At 37.0% G+C, this 22,414-nt stretch overlaps 1 protein-coding gene across 1 annotated transcript in view; it reads left to right on the forward strand.

The window, feature by feature from the left end:
* LOC132151844 (ribonucleoprotein PTB-binding 2-like) overlaps positions 1-22,414 on the forward strand; it is a 73,046-nt gene that overhangs the window by 48,036 nt on the left and 2,596 nt on the right. The window contains 10 exon segments of the mRNA XM_059560270.1: positions 4,459-4,579; positions 5,154-5,236; positions 5,848-5,946; positions 6,439-6,547; positions 7,640-7,953; positions 14,009-14,120; positions 14,371-14,519; positions 17,931-18,020; positions 18,850-18,972; positions 20,658-20,861. Coding sequence (XP_059416253.1) covers positions 4,459-4,579; positions 5,154-5,236; positions 5,848-5,946; positions 6,439-6,547; positions 7,640-7,953; positions 14,009-14,120; positions 14,371-14,519; positions 17,931-18,020; positions 18,850-18,972; positions 20,658-20,861 — 1,404 coding nt within the window.

Genomic DNA, 22,414 nt, shown 5'->3' on the forward strand with positions numbered 1-22,414 from the left:
AGCAGGATAATGCACCATGTCACAAAGCTCAAATCATTTCAAAGTGGTTTCTTGAGCATGACAATGAGTTCACTGTACTAAAATGGCCCCCACAGTCACCAGATCTCAACCCAATAGAGCATCTTTGGGATATGGTGGAAAGGGAGCTTCGTGCCCTGGATGTGCATCCCACAAATCTCCATTAACTGCAAGATGCTATCCTATCAATATGGGCCAACATTTCTAAAGAATGCTTTCAGCACCTTGTTGAATCAATGCCACGTAGAATTAAGGCAGTTCTGAAGGTTAAAGGGGGTCAAATACAGTATTAGTATGGTGTTCCTAATAATCCTTTAGGTGAGTGTGTGTGTGTGTGTGTGTGTGTATATATATATATATATATATATATATATATTTTTAGATAATAATAGCCAATAATTCAAATGTGCATGCTTATTGGTAGTTTTTATCAACTTTTATGGGTACAAGAGCATATAAAATACTTTAAAGCTAAAGACCTGAACCAAAAGCAACAAAATTGCAATTTTGATTTCATGGGGTCTTTATGCAATGCTTTATGTTTCCATTCCTTTCTGCGTTCTCTTGCTTCTCTCTCTCTCTCTATAATTTCCCCATTTTCCTGCAAAAAATGTCAAGTCAAATGGAGCAAATGCAAGCTGACATTTCTCAGGAAGTCCACCCCTCTGAGCCACAGGCATCTCTGTGCTCTGTCTGTATCAGAGACACGCCTACCCACTCATCCACAGACTGTGAGGGCACAAGCTTTCCCCTCATCCGATGGGCCGTTGCGCTTGCGTGTGAGTGTAGTCATATAATTTTAGCACTGCTTGGGGACTAGCAGGTGTCTGCTCTTGTCTTCCTTACTGGTTAGTACTGTGGAAATTCATATACAAAACATTAAATTTTACATGCCTACTGGTTATATTAGTCATTTTCAATGCCGCACTTCAGTTAGTGCCACATGAAACTTAAATGTAATTGCTGCCTTATGATGTGAAAATTACCTCAAAGTGGTGCAAAGGTTACTATGATTGACTGAACATGAGGAATTTAATAATCAAGTGAAAACTAAAAAAAAAGTTAACAAAGAAATGAAGTCAAATTAAAGATGGTATTATGTAATTAGGAAAACATTTTTACAGTGTAGATAAGTTTAGTTTTTTCAATATACAGTACTGTGCAAAAGTCTTAGGCCACTAGTATTTTCACCAACAAAAAATGGTTTTAAGTTGGTTATTTCTATCTTTTGCTGTAGTGTGTCAGTAGTAAATATCAGTTTACATTTCCAAACATTATTGTTGCCATAAATTGTAATAATCAGCCAGTGCTCCACACAGAGATCTGATCTCATCATCAACCTACCTGCAAAGCTACCTGAAAAACAATGTGCAAGTGCACCTAGGACAAAAGCTTTTTTTTTAATGCATAACGTGGTCACACCAAATGTTGATTTAATTTAGTTAATAGAAGTTCATTAATAAATATTTTTGATGGCATCCTCACTTTACAGCATTTTACCCAAATGTCTTAAACTTTGCACAGTACTGTAGCTTTGCAGATTTCTTGAAGTGTCTTGGAGACATTGCCAAAGTTCTTCTGGATTGAGTCTATCTCAGTTTGTTCTGTTTCTTCATGTTATTCCAGACAGACTGGATAATGATGGTGAGATCAGGTCTCTGTGTGGAGCACTGGCTGCTGTCAGACTCCTTATGCAAACAAAAATCTCTCCGGATTATTACGTTTAATGGCAAAAAATAATGTTTGGGAATGTAAAGTGACATTTATTGCTGTCACACTACAGCAAAAGATAGAAATAACTGACTTAAAACCATTTTTTGTCGGTGAAAATACTAGTGGCCTAAGACTTTTGCACAGTACTGTATTTAGATAAAATATATATTATTTTGGTTGTTTGTTCTTGTTTATTGCTTTTTTTTTCATTAAAGTCAACTTTATGCATGTTTAAACATTTTTAAATGGCTTTAAAATAATAAAAACTATAATTAAAAATTACAGTTCATTTTTACAGTTATAAATTAAAATGAATTTATAAAATATTATTAAAAAAAAATGTATATATATGTATATATATATATATGTGTATATATATATATATATATATATATCACTGTTCACTGTTGATTTTATTGTTCTGTTCTATTTTATCTTTCATTAAATTGCAGAATGAACATTTAGAGCTTCTCCAGTGCAGCACTACAGTATTCACTTGACATTTTCTTGTAATTATGTTGGAAACCACTTATTATGCAGAAATGATGAACCAATTCATGTTTTTACTTACATGCACAATTTAGTGTTAATCCACAAGACACATGTGATGCCAGTATCTGTATCAGTACATACCTAATTATTTTATATTACTTTATATTATACCTCTAAAATGTACTATGCCTGGAATTAGCAAAGGATTGGTGGTTTACTGTATACCTTGTGATCTCCTTTCAGATTATATTTAAGAAAGCTCCCATGCATGATGTAGATTACAGTAAACCACCAGATGTTCTGTAGATGTTTTCTGTAGTTTCAGTTGTTGCATGCAATAGACAATAGAAGATGTCAGCTGTAGTTTATGGCTTTTAGAAGCAGCCATCAGGAGCAGAGCTCTCTGCTAATCCATCTCTGAAGCTCTAGGCATGGGGCATGATGGGACTCAGCCCTGCTTTTGTCAATCTTCTGCTTTTCCCAGGGCCATCAACACCGGCACCACCATGTTTCCCTGATTCTTCAAATATTACGTACATTTCCCCTTATTTCTAAATATGTGGTTACAACCTTGGCTTCACCCATTCCAGTATGAAAGCAGCACAGTGTGTGTATTTGCACTAGTGTAGATGTCTGTGTGAAGGGGAGTAGTAGTCAGCAGATGGAGTTGGCGTGCATTTGGGATGGATCCACACCTCTAGCAGACATCAGAGATCTAATCAGGAGTTCTGCATGTCTGCATGCGTCTCACCCATGCCAGCAAATACACACACACACACACACATACTCACTTACCACTGGGACATAAACATCCCAGATAAACATTTGACAAGACATCAAATATGAAAAGGAAGCTCTGCAAAAAATACATAAATAAGATAAAAAAATCTTAACCCTGTACCTGCCTAATGTACCATATTTTATATTCAAATTTCTAAGGCCTTTAAATTATCAGCATGATCAAATTTTTTACTTAAAAAAGTGCACGTCTATTAAATGCCTTCTGGCATCTGATTGATCTTTTATATTTTTTAAGCAAATAAAAGACCTTTTAATATAATTCTAGAATTACAATTAAAAACCACAGAGCTTTGATAATAAAACAAAGTATACTAAGACATATTATTGGCAGATAGAGAGTGACAACTGATGTTTATATAAATTTTATGTAAATAGTCTGCTATACTGTCATAAAGATCTTATGGATTTACATCATAAGCTAACAGAATTTAATATTATTTTTATATACTTCAAAATGTAAAAATAAAAAGTTAAATAACTTTTTTTTTTTTTACCCTGATTAAATTTCTAAATGTTCTTATATTTAAAACAAAAAATCTAACTAAATTAAGTAAGGTTCATGCTTTGACTAGAAAAGGTATTTTCCAATAAACAATGAATAGGGACTGAAGACTTCAAACTTCTATAGCAAAAGCTATAGAAAAGTATCATGAAAAATATATATTTCATTCCAGTAGATCTAGGATAGATGTAAAGATCTACTTTCATGAATAAAAGCTTTTTTTCCATGTTAAAAAATATCCTTTTATTTCAAGATATTTCTAACTTTTGATTCCCAAGTAAAATATTTAAATAGATTTTTCATTTATGATTAGATTTTTTTTATAAAAAGGGGTCAGATGACATTGCTAAAAAGAACATTATTTTGTGTATTTGGTGTAGTGCAATGTGTTTATGTGGTTTAAGGTTCAAGAAACTAATTATTTTCCACATAATGTACATTATTGTTGTTCCTTTATGCCCCGTCTTTCTGAAACGTGTACATTTTTTTACAAAGCTCATCGTTCTGAAAAGTGAGGTGTACGCTTTGTGCATTGTGATTGGCTGAATACTTCCTCAAGCATGTGACGGAAATGTTACGCCCCTTTCCATACTGTGATGCTGTGTCCCAGTGTGTCGAAGACAAAAACAATAAAACCCATTTCAAATGAGGCATTTCTTGTATCTGATTATAATGACTTAAATTGTCTTTTTACACGTTGCGTTGTGTATTGCGCCGCATAAACATAAAGCCATGTCTGCATTTGTGATCGGAGAAACAACAAGCACTACGCTACACTGCTCAAAACTCACGATTGAATCATCAGTGGCAAATTCTTTAAATATAAAAAAACGTACTTACAGGCTGTGAGTCAGAAGTGTCAGACAGTTTGCTCAGATTTTTGTATAGCGAATTAATTAATGTTTCTTTCTTTGTCATCTGTGCTCCTGTAGATGTTGAGCAGTAAGAAAGGTTTACTGCCTGAACCCAATCTGGCCCAATTCCTCAACAGTATGACCAATCCTGCTGCTCTTCAAGTCCTTATGAGACCCTACCCTACCGCCAAATGTGGAGGTAACGCTCTCTCTCTCTGTGCCTCTCTTAAGTGTCTCTTTCTTTACTCGTTAGGAAAATAATTTATTGAGTATCCCTGAGTAATATGTTTAAGTACTTTTCCAGACAACCAAAAATGTGTCATGCGAGGATTGTAGATTTTGAGATGAAGTATCATGCTCATGCTTCTGCATATGTGTGAGTGTGTTGGCTGTGATAACTAGCACTGTAGATTCTGAGCAGATTTTTCTCTTGATGAAAGCCTAATCATATATTAAAATGAACTTTTCATTGGGTGGGAGAATAAATGAGCTGAGGAAGAAGTGGAGGCCAGAGCTTAAAGAGAACACACAATTAAAACACTAAATATAGCCCATGATTAAATGTTAAACTTCTCTACCTATTCCGGAGCAACTTGCCATTAGTGCTGAAGCTGGAATTTTGGAATGACAAGATCATGGGCCACCAAAATCAACCACATACTTTCTGCTGTCCATCTCTCTTATTTTGAAGGCTCGTCTTTATTTGTTTCTTTCACATTGTTTGTTCTCCTATGTTGACCACTCATTTCATTCATCTAATGGTTTCCCACCAGGAAAGTTCGGTCGACCTCACAATCTTCCCTTCCTGCGTCCGCCATTGACTGCAGCGCTGCTACAGTTGGAAAAAGCACAGCAGGTACTAATTTTCTCTCTGCCACTCGTAGGAATGACTTAAATGGATGGTTTACCCCAAAAAATTTAATTATGGCATCATTTACAAACACGCAGAATCTGTTCCAAACCTGTATGAGCATATTTTAGCTGTTGAACACAAAATAAGATATTTTGAAGCATGTTAGTAACCAAACAGTTTATGGTAGCCATTAATTACATAGTATGGAAAAAAAATATACTATAGAAGTCAATGGCTTTTATCAACTGTTGGGTTACCAACATGCTTAAAAACTTTTTTTTTGTGTGTGTTCAGCAGAGGTAACTCATACAGGTTTTGAACAAGTGGTGAATGTGAGTAAATGAAGACAGAATTTAAATTTTGGGGTGAACTGTCCCTTTAAGGAAGCTTAATGTCCAAAAGTTCACAGAGAGTTCACAAATGTGATCTTCGTTGAAACACCCTAGAGAAATAATGTAGATTCTGCATTAATGGATAAAAAGGCTATAGTACAGCAAAAAAAAAAAGTAACATTTTAGAGGGAAATATGTTAAAGAATAGGCTGCTATCTCAGAAATAAATAGAAAAGAATAAAGATGCATGTTTAACATGCATATCTCTCTTTCTCTTATCAGAGTGCCATTCTAGGAAATGGTCTTGTTCTCCAGAATCTTCTTCACATGCAGATGGCCCAACAACAGCTCTTACAGATCAAAGACAAGCAGATCACTAATGTGAGGGTCTGTGTGTGTGTTCACTTGTCTCAAACATAACCGTAACAGAGAAATACATCGCCACTTTACTCTTACCTGCAAACACTGCATAATTGAACAGCCTGAAATTGTGTTCATAGTTCTTTTTGCAAGGATATTATTGGTCTGCATTAAAGTCTGTTGTAAATAATGATAAAACTGCAGATTGTGTTCAGAAAAGCATTATTTATTTATATAGCAGTATTAGAAGCATACATCTTACTGCCATTTTAATGCAAATTTGAGGTTCTGGTTGAAGAATTATAATGCTATCCACAGGGAAATTTCTGTGGAAAAAAAAAACAGAGGAATTTGTGCAACAATAACGCTAACATAAATCTTCTTTTATGCATCTGTGCATGTATTTTGTATCTATAATTTTATCTGTGTGCATTTTATCTTTCACTTGCCACATGACCTTGTTATGGACTGTCTGCCTCTTTTCTCTTTCACCGCTCTCTCATTTCCCTTCAGGTTCCAGGTCTTTTAGGCGACCCTTCCTGGCTGCTCCTGCAAAAAGTTCTGGGTCTTCGAACTCCGGCAGTTCCTCTGGGGAAGGGGTTGCTGGGAGATTCTCCCACAGGTGAGATTTTCTTGTTGGGTGGTCAAGCTCGCAAACCGCAGGCCTGGTCCAGAGGTCTCATTCGCTTACGGCAGGGAAAGACATTTGCAATGCAAATCTTCAAACAGTTTGAAAGCCCATTATAAGCAGTTTGAGGCAGCCGCTTCAATCTGTATTTTTTCCTTTATGCTTTTATACAGCCCAGGGGCGAGGCCAGAAATGTTAAAGTGGGTGGGCCTACATAAAACAAAAGTCTAGCATAGGAAAACTGCATATCAAATTGGCAACAGAAAATACAGCACAAAGATTCAATACACAATAAAACTAAAGCATTGAATAAATACATTTTAATTTCAACATTTACAAATACATAGTCAACAAAGATTAATTAATACTGTACCAAATGTATTTCTCATTGTTATGTTAGTTAAGGCATTGCCAAACAATAACTAAAGTTTACTGGATGCAAAGCATTACCTAGGACAATGGGGCTTTGCAGATGATCTCATAATCAAGTGTCTCAGTTCACGTTCAAAGGAGAGTAGATATCAAGGACCGTAGAAATGAGCACAGCTGCAAATCCAATATATTCTTTTTAAAATCTAAATGGTTTGTTTCACTATTTTCAAATGCAACTTTCAAATTTAACACTATTTTCAAACACTCGCGTCCTCACGTCGTTAACATAATTGTGGGTGTGACTAACAGAAACTGACCAATCATTATTTTGACTATTTTACTTTAAATATATGAAGTTAAAGGGAAACTATACATTTATAATTATTATATTTTAATAAATAACATTCATCTGGAAAATTACAAGCTTCTCACTGGGTGGGCCACAGCTGAAAATGGGTATGGGAAAATGGGCCATTGCCCACCCGTAGCTTCACCACTGATACAGCCGTGTGTCTGTTTGTGTGTGCAAAGTTTGGTATTGGCATTCATCAAAGCATTAAAGAGTATGCCTTTGTGCAGGGTCATTTCTGTTTGAATATCAGTGCCATGCAGGTGTAAAATTATTAAATTATGGTTCTCCAGAGTATGCACTATGTCCACTGAAAGCGTGTGCTTTTTTATTACAGTAGTTTAACAAAGTTCTCTGGTTCGTAGAGTTGGGCCTTGACTCTTCTCCGCTCACGTCCCAGAGTGGAAACTCTGGGGCTGGAATGATGTCACATGTCCCTGGACGTTCACACGCGAGTTCCATCGGCGAGCAGAATGGAGTCACTGCGACATGCCTGGCTCCGGAGAAACAGCCTGCACCTCCAGGAACCACAGGTGGCTCCATAAGCTCCCAAACCCAACTGCAAAACTTCCTCCCTGGAATTAACGCACCGAGTCTGGGACCTTTGCTTGGGAATACAACACACAAAGCTTCAGCAAACCACCACAGTACAAATGTGCTGACTAGTACATCTGTTACAGTAAGCCTGATTTTCTTTTCTAATAGAATATAAATATATAAAGTTTGGGGACAGTTTATATATATATATATATATATATATATATATATATATATATAAAGACTTATTCCTTATTATAAAAATTGATATTTCAAAATAATGTTGTTATTTTAAACTTTCTATTCAACAAAAAAATCGTTAAATCTCCTTAACTGTATCACGGTTTCCAAAAAGTATCATGCAGAGCAGCTGTTTTCAACATTAATAATAAAAGGAAATGTTAATTGAGCTCCAAATCAGCATATTAGAGTGATTTTAGAGTGAAACAGTTGTATTAAATTGTAATAATACTTGTTATAATGACTGTATTTTTTATCAAATAAATGCAGACTTGGTGAGCATAGGAGACTTCTTTCAGAAAAATGTTCTTATTGACATCAAACATTTTCATATATTTCATTGTTCATATTTTTATTATGTAAATATATATACAATACAATATGTATTTATTGTTGACAACAATAATTAATATATGTATATTTTTATAAAAATATACACTAAATAAACTACATTAAAAAGTTTTGAGTACCAAAAGTTTTTCACCAAACACAGAAAAGTACTTGCTTGTAAAAATACTTATAATTCTGTCTGAAGTGCTTCTGTCTACCTCCTGGAGCTCCATTTCCATTGTTCTGTCTGGAGGTGTCTTTATTCAGACACAAGCACTCAGCCGCCTAGTAGAGTTCAATACAGACTCTGACAGAGTTCTGAGCCCTAATGCCAGACCACTAGTGCTGCAGGCTCTGATTACTCACTACATTACCCCTACACAGACTAATGGAGAGCTCTGTCTTCTGTGTGACTGTATTGGAGATGAATGCCAGACTCCGTGCCAGTACTTTTCCATGGGAGCTCTGCTCTTGCATTGCTTTTTATTTGTGAAAACTGTGAAAGAAAAAACGATTTCTTTCTTCTGTGATGTTTAGTAAAATGTCTTGAGCTGCACTTTTCCATACCGTCAAAGTGGACAGTGACAGAAGTAACGTGTGGTTTCTAAAGACTTAGAAAGTTGCAGAGGAGTTGTATGGGCTGCTTTTATAATGCTTTTTATTTAATGAATGTAAAATGGCAACAATGCTTGGACAAATAACTTCTTTTGCATTCCATGAAAGAAATGAAGTTATATGCATTAGAAATAATTCAGTTTAGGGAATGTATTTTAGAATCTACTGAAAATCAATTTAAACAAAATATATTAGGGCTAATTAATTTAATTAATTACACAATATGCCAGTTAATTAATCAGTTTGGGCTAATAAATTACCCCCCAAATGATCATTATTGTGTTAAATGAGAAAACTGTGTATAGATATTACAAAAATATAACTTTAGACAGAAGTATTTAATTCTACATATGAATTTCAAACTTTTAATGCTACAATGTGGCCATAAGATGCAATTCTAAACCTGTTTCTGAAGTGCCATTTAGGCATGTACTGTTCAGGGGTGTCTTGAATACATTTTAACTGCAATTAGAATTTCATTAATAATGTTTTAAGATTAATGGCATTAAAATAGGCATTACTGGGTTTTAAATAAAAGTTAATATTGAAATAGGAATATAAAAAAAATTAAACAATACTCTTAATTAAGGCAAGGCAAGGCAAGGTAAGGCAAGTTTATTTATATAGCACATTTCGTACACAATGGTAATTCAAAGTGCTTTACATAAAAGAAAGTAAAATAGTAATGAAGAAAAAATAATAACAAGAATAAAACAAGCAATTTTAAAACTTTTAAAATTATTAAAACTGTACTTATTTAAAATGAATTTAAAACAGTTAGAAAATGATTTTACATAAAATTAAATAAAAAAAACAGTGAAAGTATATATAGCAATCAGTTCGGACATTGCACAGTGCTCATTCAATAAATGCACAGCTAAACAGATGAGTTTTAAGTCTACATTTAGATGTGACCAGTGTTTTAGCACATCTGATCTCTTCTGGAAGCTGATTCCAACTGCGGGCGGCATAGTAACTAAAGGAGGACTCCCCTTGTTTTGTGTGAACCCTTGGTATTTCTAACTGACTCGATCCTAATGATCTGAGTGCTCTGTTAGGTTTATATTCAGTGAGCATATCTGCAATATATTTCGGTCCTAGGTCATTTAGTGACTTATATACGAGTAAAAGTACTTTAAAATCAATCCTAAATGTAACTGGAAGCCAGTGTAAGGACCTGAGGACTGGTGTGATATGCTCAGATTTTCTGGTTCTAGTCAGAATCCTGGCAGCAGTGTTCTGGATGAGCTGCAGCTGTCTAATGGTCTTTTTGGGAAGGCCGGTGAGGAGCCCATTACAATAGTCCACCCTGCTGGTGATGAAGGCATGAACAAGTTTCTCCAAGTCTTGGCTGGAAACAAAAGATCAAATTCTTGCAATGTTTTTTAAATGATAGTATGCTGATTTAGTTACTGCTTTGACATGACTATTGAAACTAAGGTCTGTCTCCAGAATCACACCAAGATTCCAGACTTGATTTTTAGTTGTTTGACCCCTAGAGTTAAGGTATGCATTCACCTTTAACACTTCATCTTTGTTTCCAAATGCAATGACTTCAGTTTTTTCCTTGTTTAACTGAAGAAAGTTCTGGCACATCCAACTATTAATTTCATCAATGCATTGGCAGAGGGAATCAATTGGGCTGTAGTCATTTGGAGATAAGGCTAGGTAAATCTGGGTATCATCAGCATAGCTGTGATAGGCAATTTGGTTCTTTCTCATTATTTGACTTAGGGGAAGCATATACAGGCTAATCAAGAGCGGTGCAAGAATTGACCCTTGTGGGACTCCGCATGTCATGGACGTCCACTTAGACTTATGCTCTCCTAGACTCACATAATAACCTCTCCCTTCTAAGTATGACCTGAACCATTTGAGTACCATCCCAGAAAGCCCGACCCAGTTTTCCAGTCTCTCTAGTAGTATGTTATGATCGACAGTGTCAAACGCAGCACTGAGATCTAGCAATACCAGCACCGATATTTTTCCAGAGTCACAATTTAAGCGAATATCATTTATTATCTTAATGAGTGCTGTCTCTGTGCTGTGATGCGGTCGAAAACCAGATTGAAAATTGTCCAGGTATCCATTTGAGTTTAAGTATTTGTTCAGCTGATTAAAAACGACCTTTTCTATAATTTTACCTATAAAAGGAAGATTAGATATTGGTCTAAAATTGCTCAAAATGGTGTTATCAAGATTGCTCTTTTTCAGGAGGGGCTTAACAACTGCATTTTTTAAGGAGTTTGGAAATGTCCCAGAAAGAAGTGAGGCATTCACCACTTCTAAAAGATCTGCTTCTAAGCAGTTAAACACATTTTTGAAAAAAGATGTGGGAAGTGTGTCAAGATAGCAGGTTGACGATTTTAGGTGCTGCACTATGTCTTCCAGAATTTTGCTATCAATTGCTTCAAAAATCAACATAGTAAATATTTTATATTGTGGCCTAATCTGTCTGACCTCTGCATTACTTGAGGATGTGCTAATCGCCTTCCTGATATTGATGATCTTCTCAGAAAAGAAGGATGCAAACTCATTGCATTTGCTGTCTGAGAGCATTTCACTGGGAATCTGACTTGGGGGGTTTGTCAGTCTCTCAACAGTGGCAAAAAGAGTACGAGTGTTATTTAAGTTACTGTTTATAAGGTTTGAGAAGAAATTCTGTCTAGCTGTGGCTAGTTTCACATTAAAAGCACGAAGGCTGTCTTTGTAGATGCTATAGTGAATTTCAAGTTTTGTCTTCCGCCACATCCGCTCTGCTTTTCTGCATTGTCTTTTCATAGTCTGAACTGCTGTTGATCTTCTCCAAACTGATTTCTGTCTGTTTGTTTTCTTACTGATTATTATTGGAGCAATATCACCAATAACATTCTTAACTTTTGAGTTGAATGAATCAAGGAGAATATCAACAGAGTCTGCAGAAATGCTTGGTGTTAAAGATATAGCCTCCATAAATAGTACACTTGTGTTCTCGTTAATGCATCTCCTTCTGACAGAGACCGATCTAGATTCAGTTGTAGCAGACATCAAAATATCAAAGAAAATACAGAAGTGATCAGATAGTGCTATGTCCTTAATAACAATGGATGAAATGTTTAGACCCTTACTGATGATTAAGTCTAGAGTGTGTCCACCTTTGTGTGTGGGTCCATGCACATGCTGAGTCAAGTCAAAAGTGTTTAGAACCGTTATCATTTCTTTTGTAGTTTTGTTTTCTTAATTATCTATGTGAATATTAAAAAAATATTAAAAGCAATAACCACCAGTAGGTGGCGGCAAGTAATTCGCTCATTTATTTAACCGATTTGTTATAGTTATACAGTTATACAGTCTTTCTGAATGGGTCACTGAATCATTGGCTTACTCGATTAGTTCAAAAAAATGGATTCATTCAATAATGAAACACCACTATGTTGCTCGGAAAGGCAAAACTGTCCTGCCGTGGCTTTGTTTCATACTATTTTCATTGGTGAAACTGAGCAAAACCAGTCAGTACTGACAATGTTGTGTATAAAATGTAGCACAATATTATCTTCTTGTTTATTGAAGTGTTGTATAAAATTTGCAGTTGTGTAGATATTCAGGAAAAAAACAGCACTCTTTCTCGTGTAATATTGCTAACTATATCGTATGATAGAAATATAAGATATAAAAAACCCATACCGGGCATTTTTGCCCTCATATCTTGAATTTTAGTGACATACAACCAGAGCTGGCTAATAACTGATTACATGTGATCTGGATTACGTAATCAGATTCCAAAAATTAAGTACTTGTAATTAGATTAAATTACATTTTAAAATACTTGTAATTAGACTACAGTTACTTTTTTATGGATTAAATGATTACATGTTATTTACACAATAGCAATAAATTATTCATAATTTATTGAGTCTCCCTTATTTATCTTTTTAATTTTCCTTTCTACAATAGCTTATACATTCAGTCTTCCACTTTTGTGGACATTCACGCCGAGATCAGTCATTAAGCAGTTAACTACACAGCATTTGACCAGTGGATTTCCAAAAAATCATTTCAGGTTTAAGAAGTGTTTCAACACTGCATCAACTACAGATGAACACATTCATTTTTATTGGAACTATAGCTCAGTATAGTTGTGTATTTCTGTGTCTTTTGAAGGCTTTTGTCTTTCAAACACATTAAATTGCACAAACTCACAAATCTCAGCATCTTTCATCACAAATTTTACTTACCCCAGAGATTTTAAAATAAACATTTTAATAATTAAGTATCACATTTGCATGTTCATGGTTCTCTGACATTGTTTATGGTGACATGACATGCAGGTAAACAAATAAAATATTTCTTTTTTATATATATTTTGATTTTGTTGATATGATATTTTTCATTAAACTCTTGAACCTCCTGCAGTTCATTCACAAACCCCAGTTTGAAACTTTGTCATAATGTAATGTTTAATGCACTTCTACCCAGCTTTGTATACAATTATGTTCGAATAGACATACATCACGCAATCACATCCTGCATCATGTTTGACAGCAACTGCATGCAATGTAAGATGACATACAGGCCAGGGCAAGGGCAGGGTGCATTAAATGCATTAATAAATTGAATGCATTATTTTTTCCTTAATTAACCGCACCAAATTATCATGTTAAATCTAAATCTCTAATAATAACATATGTGATAATATATAACTTTATTTATTTACTACCATTGCTAGCCCACTTTTCACTGTTCAGTCAAATCTCTGTCAATAAAATCAAGTCCCGCTCTACATTATTTCAAGCTCAACTGTCAGTTTCACAAAAAATACATCACATCGCATAAGTTAATATATTTCAAATGATTTTTCATTTTATTATAGCTGCATGCTCACTTATGGAGAAGTAGGGGAGATTTCAGTCTTACTGTGTGGTCTATATGCGAGCTCGGTGATGTACTAGATTAGCAGCTGAAATGCTGTAGCATATTGTGTTGTTGCTCTTTTCACCCCATCTCTCTCTCACTTTCTTTGTCTGTGTCTATAGAGTCAGTCCAGTTGTCAGACATCTCTGTTGGGAGACCCCCCTAAAGAAGTGAAGTTGCCTTCCAACCCATATCTAAACCTGGCTAGTGTGCTTCCTGGAGTGGTACTACAAGGTATGTGCACAATCAGAAACGCACACACTGAAGATAACTCCCTTCTGCCAGACCTTGGAATGAATCTCTTCTCTGTCAGCTTTCTATTTTCAACTGTTAATGTGTAAGACTGTCTTGTCTCTCTCTGCTCAAGGCCACAGCCAGACGGGCTGCAGCCCACACCAGCAGAGAAGATAAAGAGTGTGTTCTAAATGGGTGTCCCTGAGCAGGCCTTGATTTACATCAGAATTTGTCTGTGTTTCTTCTGCAGCACCCTGCAGCAGTAAACCTCAGACTGTGCAGGCGCACACTGGGATGTACAGTGCAGTCCTGCCACCTGCCACCCACCCACCCAGTCAATACAGCGCAGAAACTACTCCTGCAGAATACACTCACCAATACACTCAGCAATACACGCAGGTAAATAAATGAAAAAAAATATATGTATATATGTATTTATAGACTTGACAGCGAAAGCCAGAGAGAGCGAGAGGAATGAGAAAGAAAACTATTCTGCCATATGCTCAGTTGCACAAAAGAGATAGGTGGGTCTATACGGATTAAAGAAAATACATTTTCAAAACAGAACAAAACGAGTTCGATCAAAATGGAGCAGTAGTGCAGCACCAAGTCCTAACCAGAGCCTGCAAAAGATTAAAGTTACTTCCATTTAAATCAGATTTTTTTTTCTTTCAACTGACTGAGCTTTTTGTTGATTGCTTGTTTATGTTCTGTAACAGTTACAAAATCTCAAGGGACAGACGTCCCACTTCACATTAAAGGGTTAGTTCACCCAATAATCAAAATTATGTAATTAATAACTCACCCTCATGTCGTTCCGAACCAGTAAGACCTCCGTTTATCTTCGGAACAGAGTTTAAGATATTTTAGATTTAGTCCGAGAGCTCTCAGTCCCTCCATTGAAACTCTGTGCACGGTATACTGTCCATGTCCAGAAAAGTAAGAAAAACATCATCAAAGTAGTCCATGTGACATCAGAGGGTCGTTAGATTTTTTTGAAGCATCGAAAATACATTTTGGTCCAAAAATAGCAAAAACTACGACTTTAGTCAGCATTGTCTTCTCTTCCGGGTCTGTTGTGAGAGAGTTCAAAACAAAGCAGTTTGTGATATCCGCTTCGCGAACGAATCATTCGATGTAACTGGATCTTTTTGAACCAGTTCACCAAATCGAACTGAATCGTTTGAAACGGTTCGCGTCTCCAATCACACTAAGTTTGGTACAGGGAGGTCTGTTATAAGCTGTCTCGGTAGCCCCTTTCATACCAGAATGGCATTTCATTACACAAATGTGTTGTTTACTTAAACAACAGAGTTCTGTCTTTTTACCAATGAGATACCATTCACAAATCAGTACCAAATTACCAGTAAAATCTGTAATGACAGTCATCAGAAATTACCTTTAAATGCTGCGCCATCTTCTTCATCCAGCTGAATTAGAAGAAGCGCTTTAGTTTCCCTCTCTGTCCAATATGGAAACACATTTTAAATTCTGATGGGGATGATTACACAGAACATGTTTTTGCACACAAGGCGCGTAATAGATACTAATAGTACTATTTACTATAATACGCAATAGCAACTGAAGACTGTGACTAGAGAGTGACTATCCTGAACTGTGAAAGGCAGGCTCTCTACCCAATAATTTCCTGCCACTGCACTATGCTGTCAAAAAGCCATCAAATGAAATAGAAATCGGAATGTAAGGACTTCAACAGACGCAGAGGAGAGGAAAAATGTGCTCCAGGAGAGGATGAAAGGGGAAGGAGTTACAGTCCTCCCACCATCTCTCAAATTCCTACTAGTGTCTTTTGGGTGATCCCCTACTCATTCCCTGGCAGAGAGTTTGGAGGGGAAGGAAATTTAGCAGGATTAAATGGCTTAAATGTGGGTCTCCCTCTCATTACTGCCGCCGTTCCTATGACAATTTGAGGAGTGGGTGGGAGTTGGAGGGAGAGAAGGGGGAGCGAGAGATGCAGAGGGGGAGTACAGGAGGTAAGAGGAAGATTGGCTGCAAGTTGTCTGTCCCATCTGGTCGCACACTCCCACACACTCCACCAGCTTTAGTGAAATGAGACAGTGAGCTTTCACGCTGTAGGCATCCAGAGAGAAAGAGAGAAGGGAATGCAGAAAGGACTGATGGGAAGGAGAGATATATTAAAGGAATGGTAGAAGAGAAAGCTAGCAAAATGGATTAGGCCACAAGGTTAGACAGATGAAGAAAAAATAGGAAGCAGCTGAGAAGATGAAGCTTTACAGGCACCTGGACTCCAAGCAATACTTACAGTATAGTGCAGAGTCATGTAGTCAGACATTGGACTATCTAGTCCACTTTGATGCTTATTCTGGCCAAGGTTCACCCCTTAGAGATCAACTTGTAAAGGTGCTCCTGGAAGGCTGCTTTCCTGTAGACTCCCAAACACCTTTCTCAGCTGGTTTAAGTGTGTTTGATTAAGGATGGCTACCCTTGATATAAGGGTCTGTGGGGCAACCTAAAATCAGATACAACCCTGTTATTAGTGCTCAAGGAAATTAAGTTCTATCTCTCCAAAAAAAAAAAAAAGTGCCATGAATCATCTGATCTTCCTTGCTCAGAAGTCTGAATCAGAAGCAGCCTGTGTTTCTTCTTATCATTTTAATTAGTGCTGATATTATGCTGCACTCTGTGCTCTGATGTTAGTGGTTCCTGGTTCGAGTCCAACTTATCACACCAGATTGGGCACAAGGGACACAATTGGAGCTGCCTGGTACCATGTAAACAAATTGTTTTGCTTGATGGATTGTCTCCACCCTGACCCTTGAAAAATCCAATGAAGTCAGAAAGTTGTTGTGTACAATATGCAGTGAATAGTCAGTGAATAGACTGAGTGTGCCATCAAAGGCTAGGTATAGAGTCGGTGAGATGTGACAGTAAAAGCCCAGACACACCAAACCAACATCAAAGAACCATCAATAACAAAAGCCGACTGTGCTGTCGCACCTGCGTCTGGGTCAAAAAAGTTGCACTTGAACACACAGCAAAGACTACAACCAACGGCCAACTAGCCTGCAGGTTCTGTGCCTATGTGAGAGGAAACAACTCTCCATACCAGCAGTAGCAATAGCTGTATTCGTAATTTAAAAAGGGAAACCGGAAGAAATAGGACTGCGGATATAAAACGAGAAGAGCCTTCTTTGTGTGCCTTCTTGGCTTTCTTTCATCACTTTTTCGTTTATCTCATTGTGCACTGGTTTACTAAGCTGAACAGCTAATCAGAGTGCTCTCTCTCACTGATGGGTTCCACCGCAGATTCAACAAGCTCCTAAAAAGCTGCCGACAGGGTCCAACTAGTGCCAATGCAAAAACGAGTCCAGTCCAATAGATGCTCAACAATGGTCTGACATTAGCCAATGGTCAACCGTCATCTTGTTGTCACAACTTGGTGTTAAGTCAGAGAAAAGAGTTGCAAGGAGAGTGACTTAAGCCCTTGATATACTCACAGCAGAGCCCCATAGCACATCTACCTATTATTTAACTGCCATGGATCAATAATAGTTCAAACTCATTCATCTGCTGGACTAAATCTTCTCTGAATGTTCACTTTAGCAAGCGTTTTCACACTCCCAAAATGAACTGCAAATGAACTTCATTTTGGCCTGATTTTGTTTGAGATGTCACACCAGTTTGTTCTTTGATTTCACTTAAAGTATATCGGGATCTTAAAGTTATAGTCAAGACATGTTTGCTCCTCATATAGTAGATCCCTGTTAAAGCTGTCTGACTGTATTCCATTGTGCTTCTTTGGTTCTGGTTTATGTTTCTGTGTGGCAGGAGTGGTACCAACACTACCATGCACAGACCTATGGCAACTCTAGCCAAGAGACAGCTGCAGTTACTGAATGCACCAAAGAGCAACCTCAGGTAAGTACACACATACACAGGCACGATACTATGGTAATGTGCCCATTGTACAAACAAATAATAATAAGAACATCTCTGTCAGGAAAATGTTTTAATAAACATTGAAATAAAAATGTTAATTGATTCTCATTTTTACGGAAAAATATTGATTCTTAAAACCCAAGAATCAATTAGCCTAGCCTGTTTTCAGTTAAGGAACTGAACATTGTACTGCAACACCCATCCAATAAATTAACAATAAATACTGTTTTGGCACTTTTCAATGTGGAGTGACAGATCTTCTCTTCTGCTTTAATACTAGTTATAACACAAAATAAACATGAATGAACATCCAAAGGTCAAAAGAAAGAGTGCAACTTAGCAAATTTCATATCCTGTCTCATGTAATCATTCAATCAGTGTTTTAACCACGGAAAGATGACAATATAACATCTTGTAAACAATGTCACTTACAGAGCATGTGAGCGAAGAGCGTGTAGCAGGGAGCGGAGTGGTAATATTTCTTGCTGAACCGAGAGCATCTTTCTGAAAATTCTCAGCAAAAACTCCGCATCGCTCGCTCAACCCAAATTGGCCCTTGATGATTTGCAAGTTCGAGAATCTTTAAATCAAATCTAATCGCAAACTTGTGAATTTAATTTGAATTGTGAAATACCCAGTCCCAGTTTTAGTGGGTACTTATTCAAAGGTTAGCAAAAAATAATAATAATAATAATAATAATTGTAATAATTTGAAGAATCACTTAGTTATCATGAACTCAAAATGTCATGAACAACAATAGAAGTCCATGGAAAGTCCCCACCATGATAACAAATGTCTTTGTCACAGGTGGTGGTCACCTCCTCATACGGAGACTACAGTTCCTACATGCATGCTGTCAGTCAGTACTATTCTCAGACGCAGATGAGCCAGACAGCTGCTCAAGTCTACCAGCACAGAGATGTCAGCAAGGTACTCTATACACACACAGAAACACATCATGCTTAATGATGCTCACTATACAGTGTACATAAACTATCTCTGACCATCTCAAAACTCTACACACTGAAACGGGGATACACTGCAGCAGAAATGCTATATGGTTCACCCACTGCCCAAACCTCACACAGTCTCTAGAGGTAGAAATACTCCAGCTGTCATACAAGCCTGGACTTCCACTGTATCCATGTAAATGTCTGACATGGCATCTCTCTATGACAGATCGCTGTGACTTACTGCCAATTGTTCATACGGTCACAGACCAAAATAGGTCAGAAATCAGACTTTCTGACAAACTGTATGCATTAAGCAACACCCAAAATCTATGCTGATTTTGTGCTTGCATATTACAGCATGCATATTAAACAAAAATGTGGGTAAAATAAAATGAAAACAATAAGCTAAGCTCTTATTAATGGTCTTTCTTTAATCTGTAATGCATGCTAAGTTTGGGGTCTGTAATTTTTTTTTTAAAGAAGTACGAGACTTCTTAGTTAGATGGAGCCCTGCACATGGCATGCAGGAAAAAAGTAGTAGGCTAAATCGTGTGCAACTTTGACTATTTTGTTCCCTTGATTTATAAATTGTGTGCACTATTTACTAATTAGTTTCCTCGATTTGCAAAATCGTGCACATGGTTTAGGAATCGAGAGAACGAATTAGTAAAATTTGCTCACAATTTAGCAAATTGAGAGAACAAATTAGCAAACCGAAGGAACGCAATTATAATTGTGTGCACATTTTAGAACATCGAGGAAATGAATTAGAAAAATTGTGCACACAATTTATTTATTTTTTTCTTGCATGTCATGTGCGGGGCTCCGTACATATGCATTTATTTCATAAAATACTGTAAAAACAGGAATATTGTGAAATATTATTACAATTAAAAAACAGTTTTCTACTTGAATGTGTTTTGAAATGTAATTTTCAGCAGCCATTACTCTTACAATCATTATCAGCCATTACTATTACAGTCTTCAGTGTCACATGATCCTTCAGAAAAAAAGTTGTGCTGCTTAATATTTTTGCTTTTATTTATTCATTTACTGTCTGTTTTGTACATTTCTTTTTAAATACTTTTTTCACTACAAATTATATTATCGCCATAATGTGAGTGAAACATTGAAAAGTTATCAAGAATTTCTTTTGCTTTTTAAATGACAGCAGCACTTTAGTTGCATGAACGCCATTGTTCCACCATCACAAATATTACTTATTTGATTAATGACCTAGAAATACTGACGAATCTTAATTACATCTTCATTCTTACATTGTACATATTAAAGACTGTGAGCTGATTTATGTGCAGGCTTTGTGGACCGTGTACACAAAGTGTGTTGCGATAGAAGGTAGCTCATGTTTGAGTGTTGGTAGCATTTGTGTGGGGTGAAGGAGCTTATGTAAATGTGGTGGCAGGTGGTGTTACAGGTCAGACACACATTCCTCACTTAGTCTCATGACACTTTCAGGACATGAGATCCTGCTGAAAACACTCTATCACTCCTCAGCACAGCAGCTGGGCCAGCGTGTATTTGTGTGTGTGTGTGTGTGTGTGAGAGAGAGAGAGAGAGAGAGAGAGACCCGTAATCTAAATAGTGTGTGTGTTTTACATATGGACTGATACAGTATAAGTGTTTGATGGTGTCTCTCTATAGGAGGTGGAGGTGGTGAAGACCCCCTTGAGTGGGCCCCTGCATACTTCTTTGAATGGCACTGCTCAGACCCTGCTGCCCACCTACACTGCCCTACCTATCATGCCTAGCTTCATCACACCAACTCACACGCACACACACGTGCCCAGTCCTGCCACACACACACCCGCCACACCCTCAGCCGCCGACTGGAACAACTACTATTATGTGAGTGTGTCTTTCTATATCAAATGTGTGTATAACTGTGTTTGATCGAAAGAGAAGTGAAACGAACCACTTATATTGTGATATATTAGGACTACAGCAGACACCTGAAAGATTACATGTTTAGATTCCAGGAAGAAAAAAAAAGTGTCATTTCAGTAGAAATGAGTAGAGTAGAGTATGCATGATAACATAAAGAAAGTCCATTGTCCATTCTCGGTAGTGTAGCAATGCAGCTCATAATTGGTATATACAACCCGAATTCCGGAAAAGTTGGGACGTTTTTTTAAATTTTAATAAAATGAAAACTAAAAGACTTTCAAATCACATGAGCCAATATTTTATTCACAATAGAACATAGATAACATAGCAAATGTTTAAACTGAGAAAGTTTACAATTTTATGCACAAAATGAGCTCATTTCAATTTTGATTTCTGCTACAGGTCTCAAAATAGTTGGGACGGGGCATGTTTACCATGGTGTAGCATCTCCTTTTCTTTTCAAAACAGTTTGAAGACGTCTGGGCATTGAGGCTATGAGTTGCTGGAGTTTTGCTGTTGGAATTTGGTCCCATTCTTGCCTTATATAGATTTCCAGCTGCTGAAGAGTTTGTGGTCGTCTTTGACGTATTTTTCGTTTAATGATGCGCCAAATGTTCTCTATAGGTGAAAGATCTGGACTGCAGGCAGGCCAGGTTAGCACCCGGACTCTTCTACGACGAAGCCATGCTGTTGTTATAGCTGCAGTATGTGGTTTTGCATTGTCCTGCTGAAATAAACAAGGCCTTCCCTGAAATAGACGTTGTTTGGAGGGAAGCATATGTTGCTCTAAAACCTTTATATACCTTTCAGCATTCACAGAGCCTTCCAAAACATGCAAGCTGCCCATACCGTATGCACTTAGCACCCCCATACCATCAGAGATGCTGGCTTTTGAACTGAACGCTGATAACATGCTGGAAGGTCTCCTTCCTCTTTAGCCCGGAGGACACGGCGTCCGTGATTTCCAACAAGAATGTCAAATTTGGACTCGTCTGACCATAAAACACTATTCCACTTTGAAATAGTCCATTTTAAATGAGCCTTGGCCCACAGGACACGACAGCGCTTCTGGACCATGTTCACATATGGCTTCCTTTTTGCATGATAGAGCTTTAGTTGGCATCTGCTGATGGCACGGCAGATTGTGTTTACCGACAGTGGTTTCTGAAAGTATTCCTGGGCCCATTTAGTAATGTCATTGACACAATCATGCCGATGAGTGATGCAGTGTCGTCTGAGAGCCCGAAGACCACGGGCATCCAATAAAGGTCACCGGCCTTGTCCCTTACGCACAGAGATTTCTCCAGTTTCTCTGAATCTTTTGATGATGTTATGCACTGTAGATGATGAGATTTGCAAAGCCTTTGCAATTTGACGTTGAGGAACATTGTTTTTAAAGTTTTCCACAATTTTTTTACGCAGTCTTTCACAGATTGGAGAGCCTCTGCCCATCTTTACTTCTGAGAGACTCTGCTTCTCTAAGACAAAGCTTTTATAGCTAATCATGTTACAGA

The sequence above is a fragment of the Carassius carassius genome, chromosome 10 (assembly GCF_963082965.1).
Source record: "Carassius carassius chromosome 10, fCarCar2.1, whole genome shotgun sequence".
NCBI lineage: Eukaryota > Metazoa > Chordata > Actinopteri > Cypriniformes > Cyprinidae > Carassius > Carassius carassius.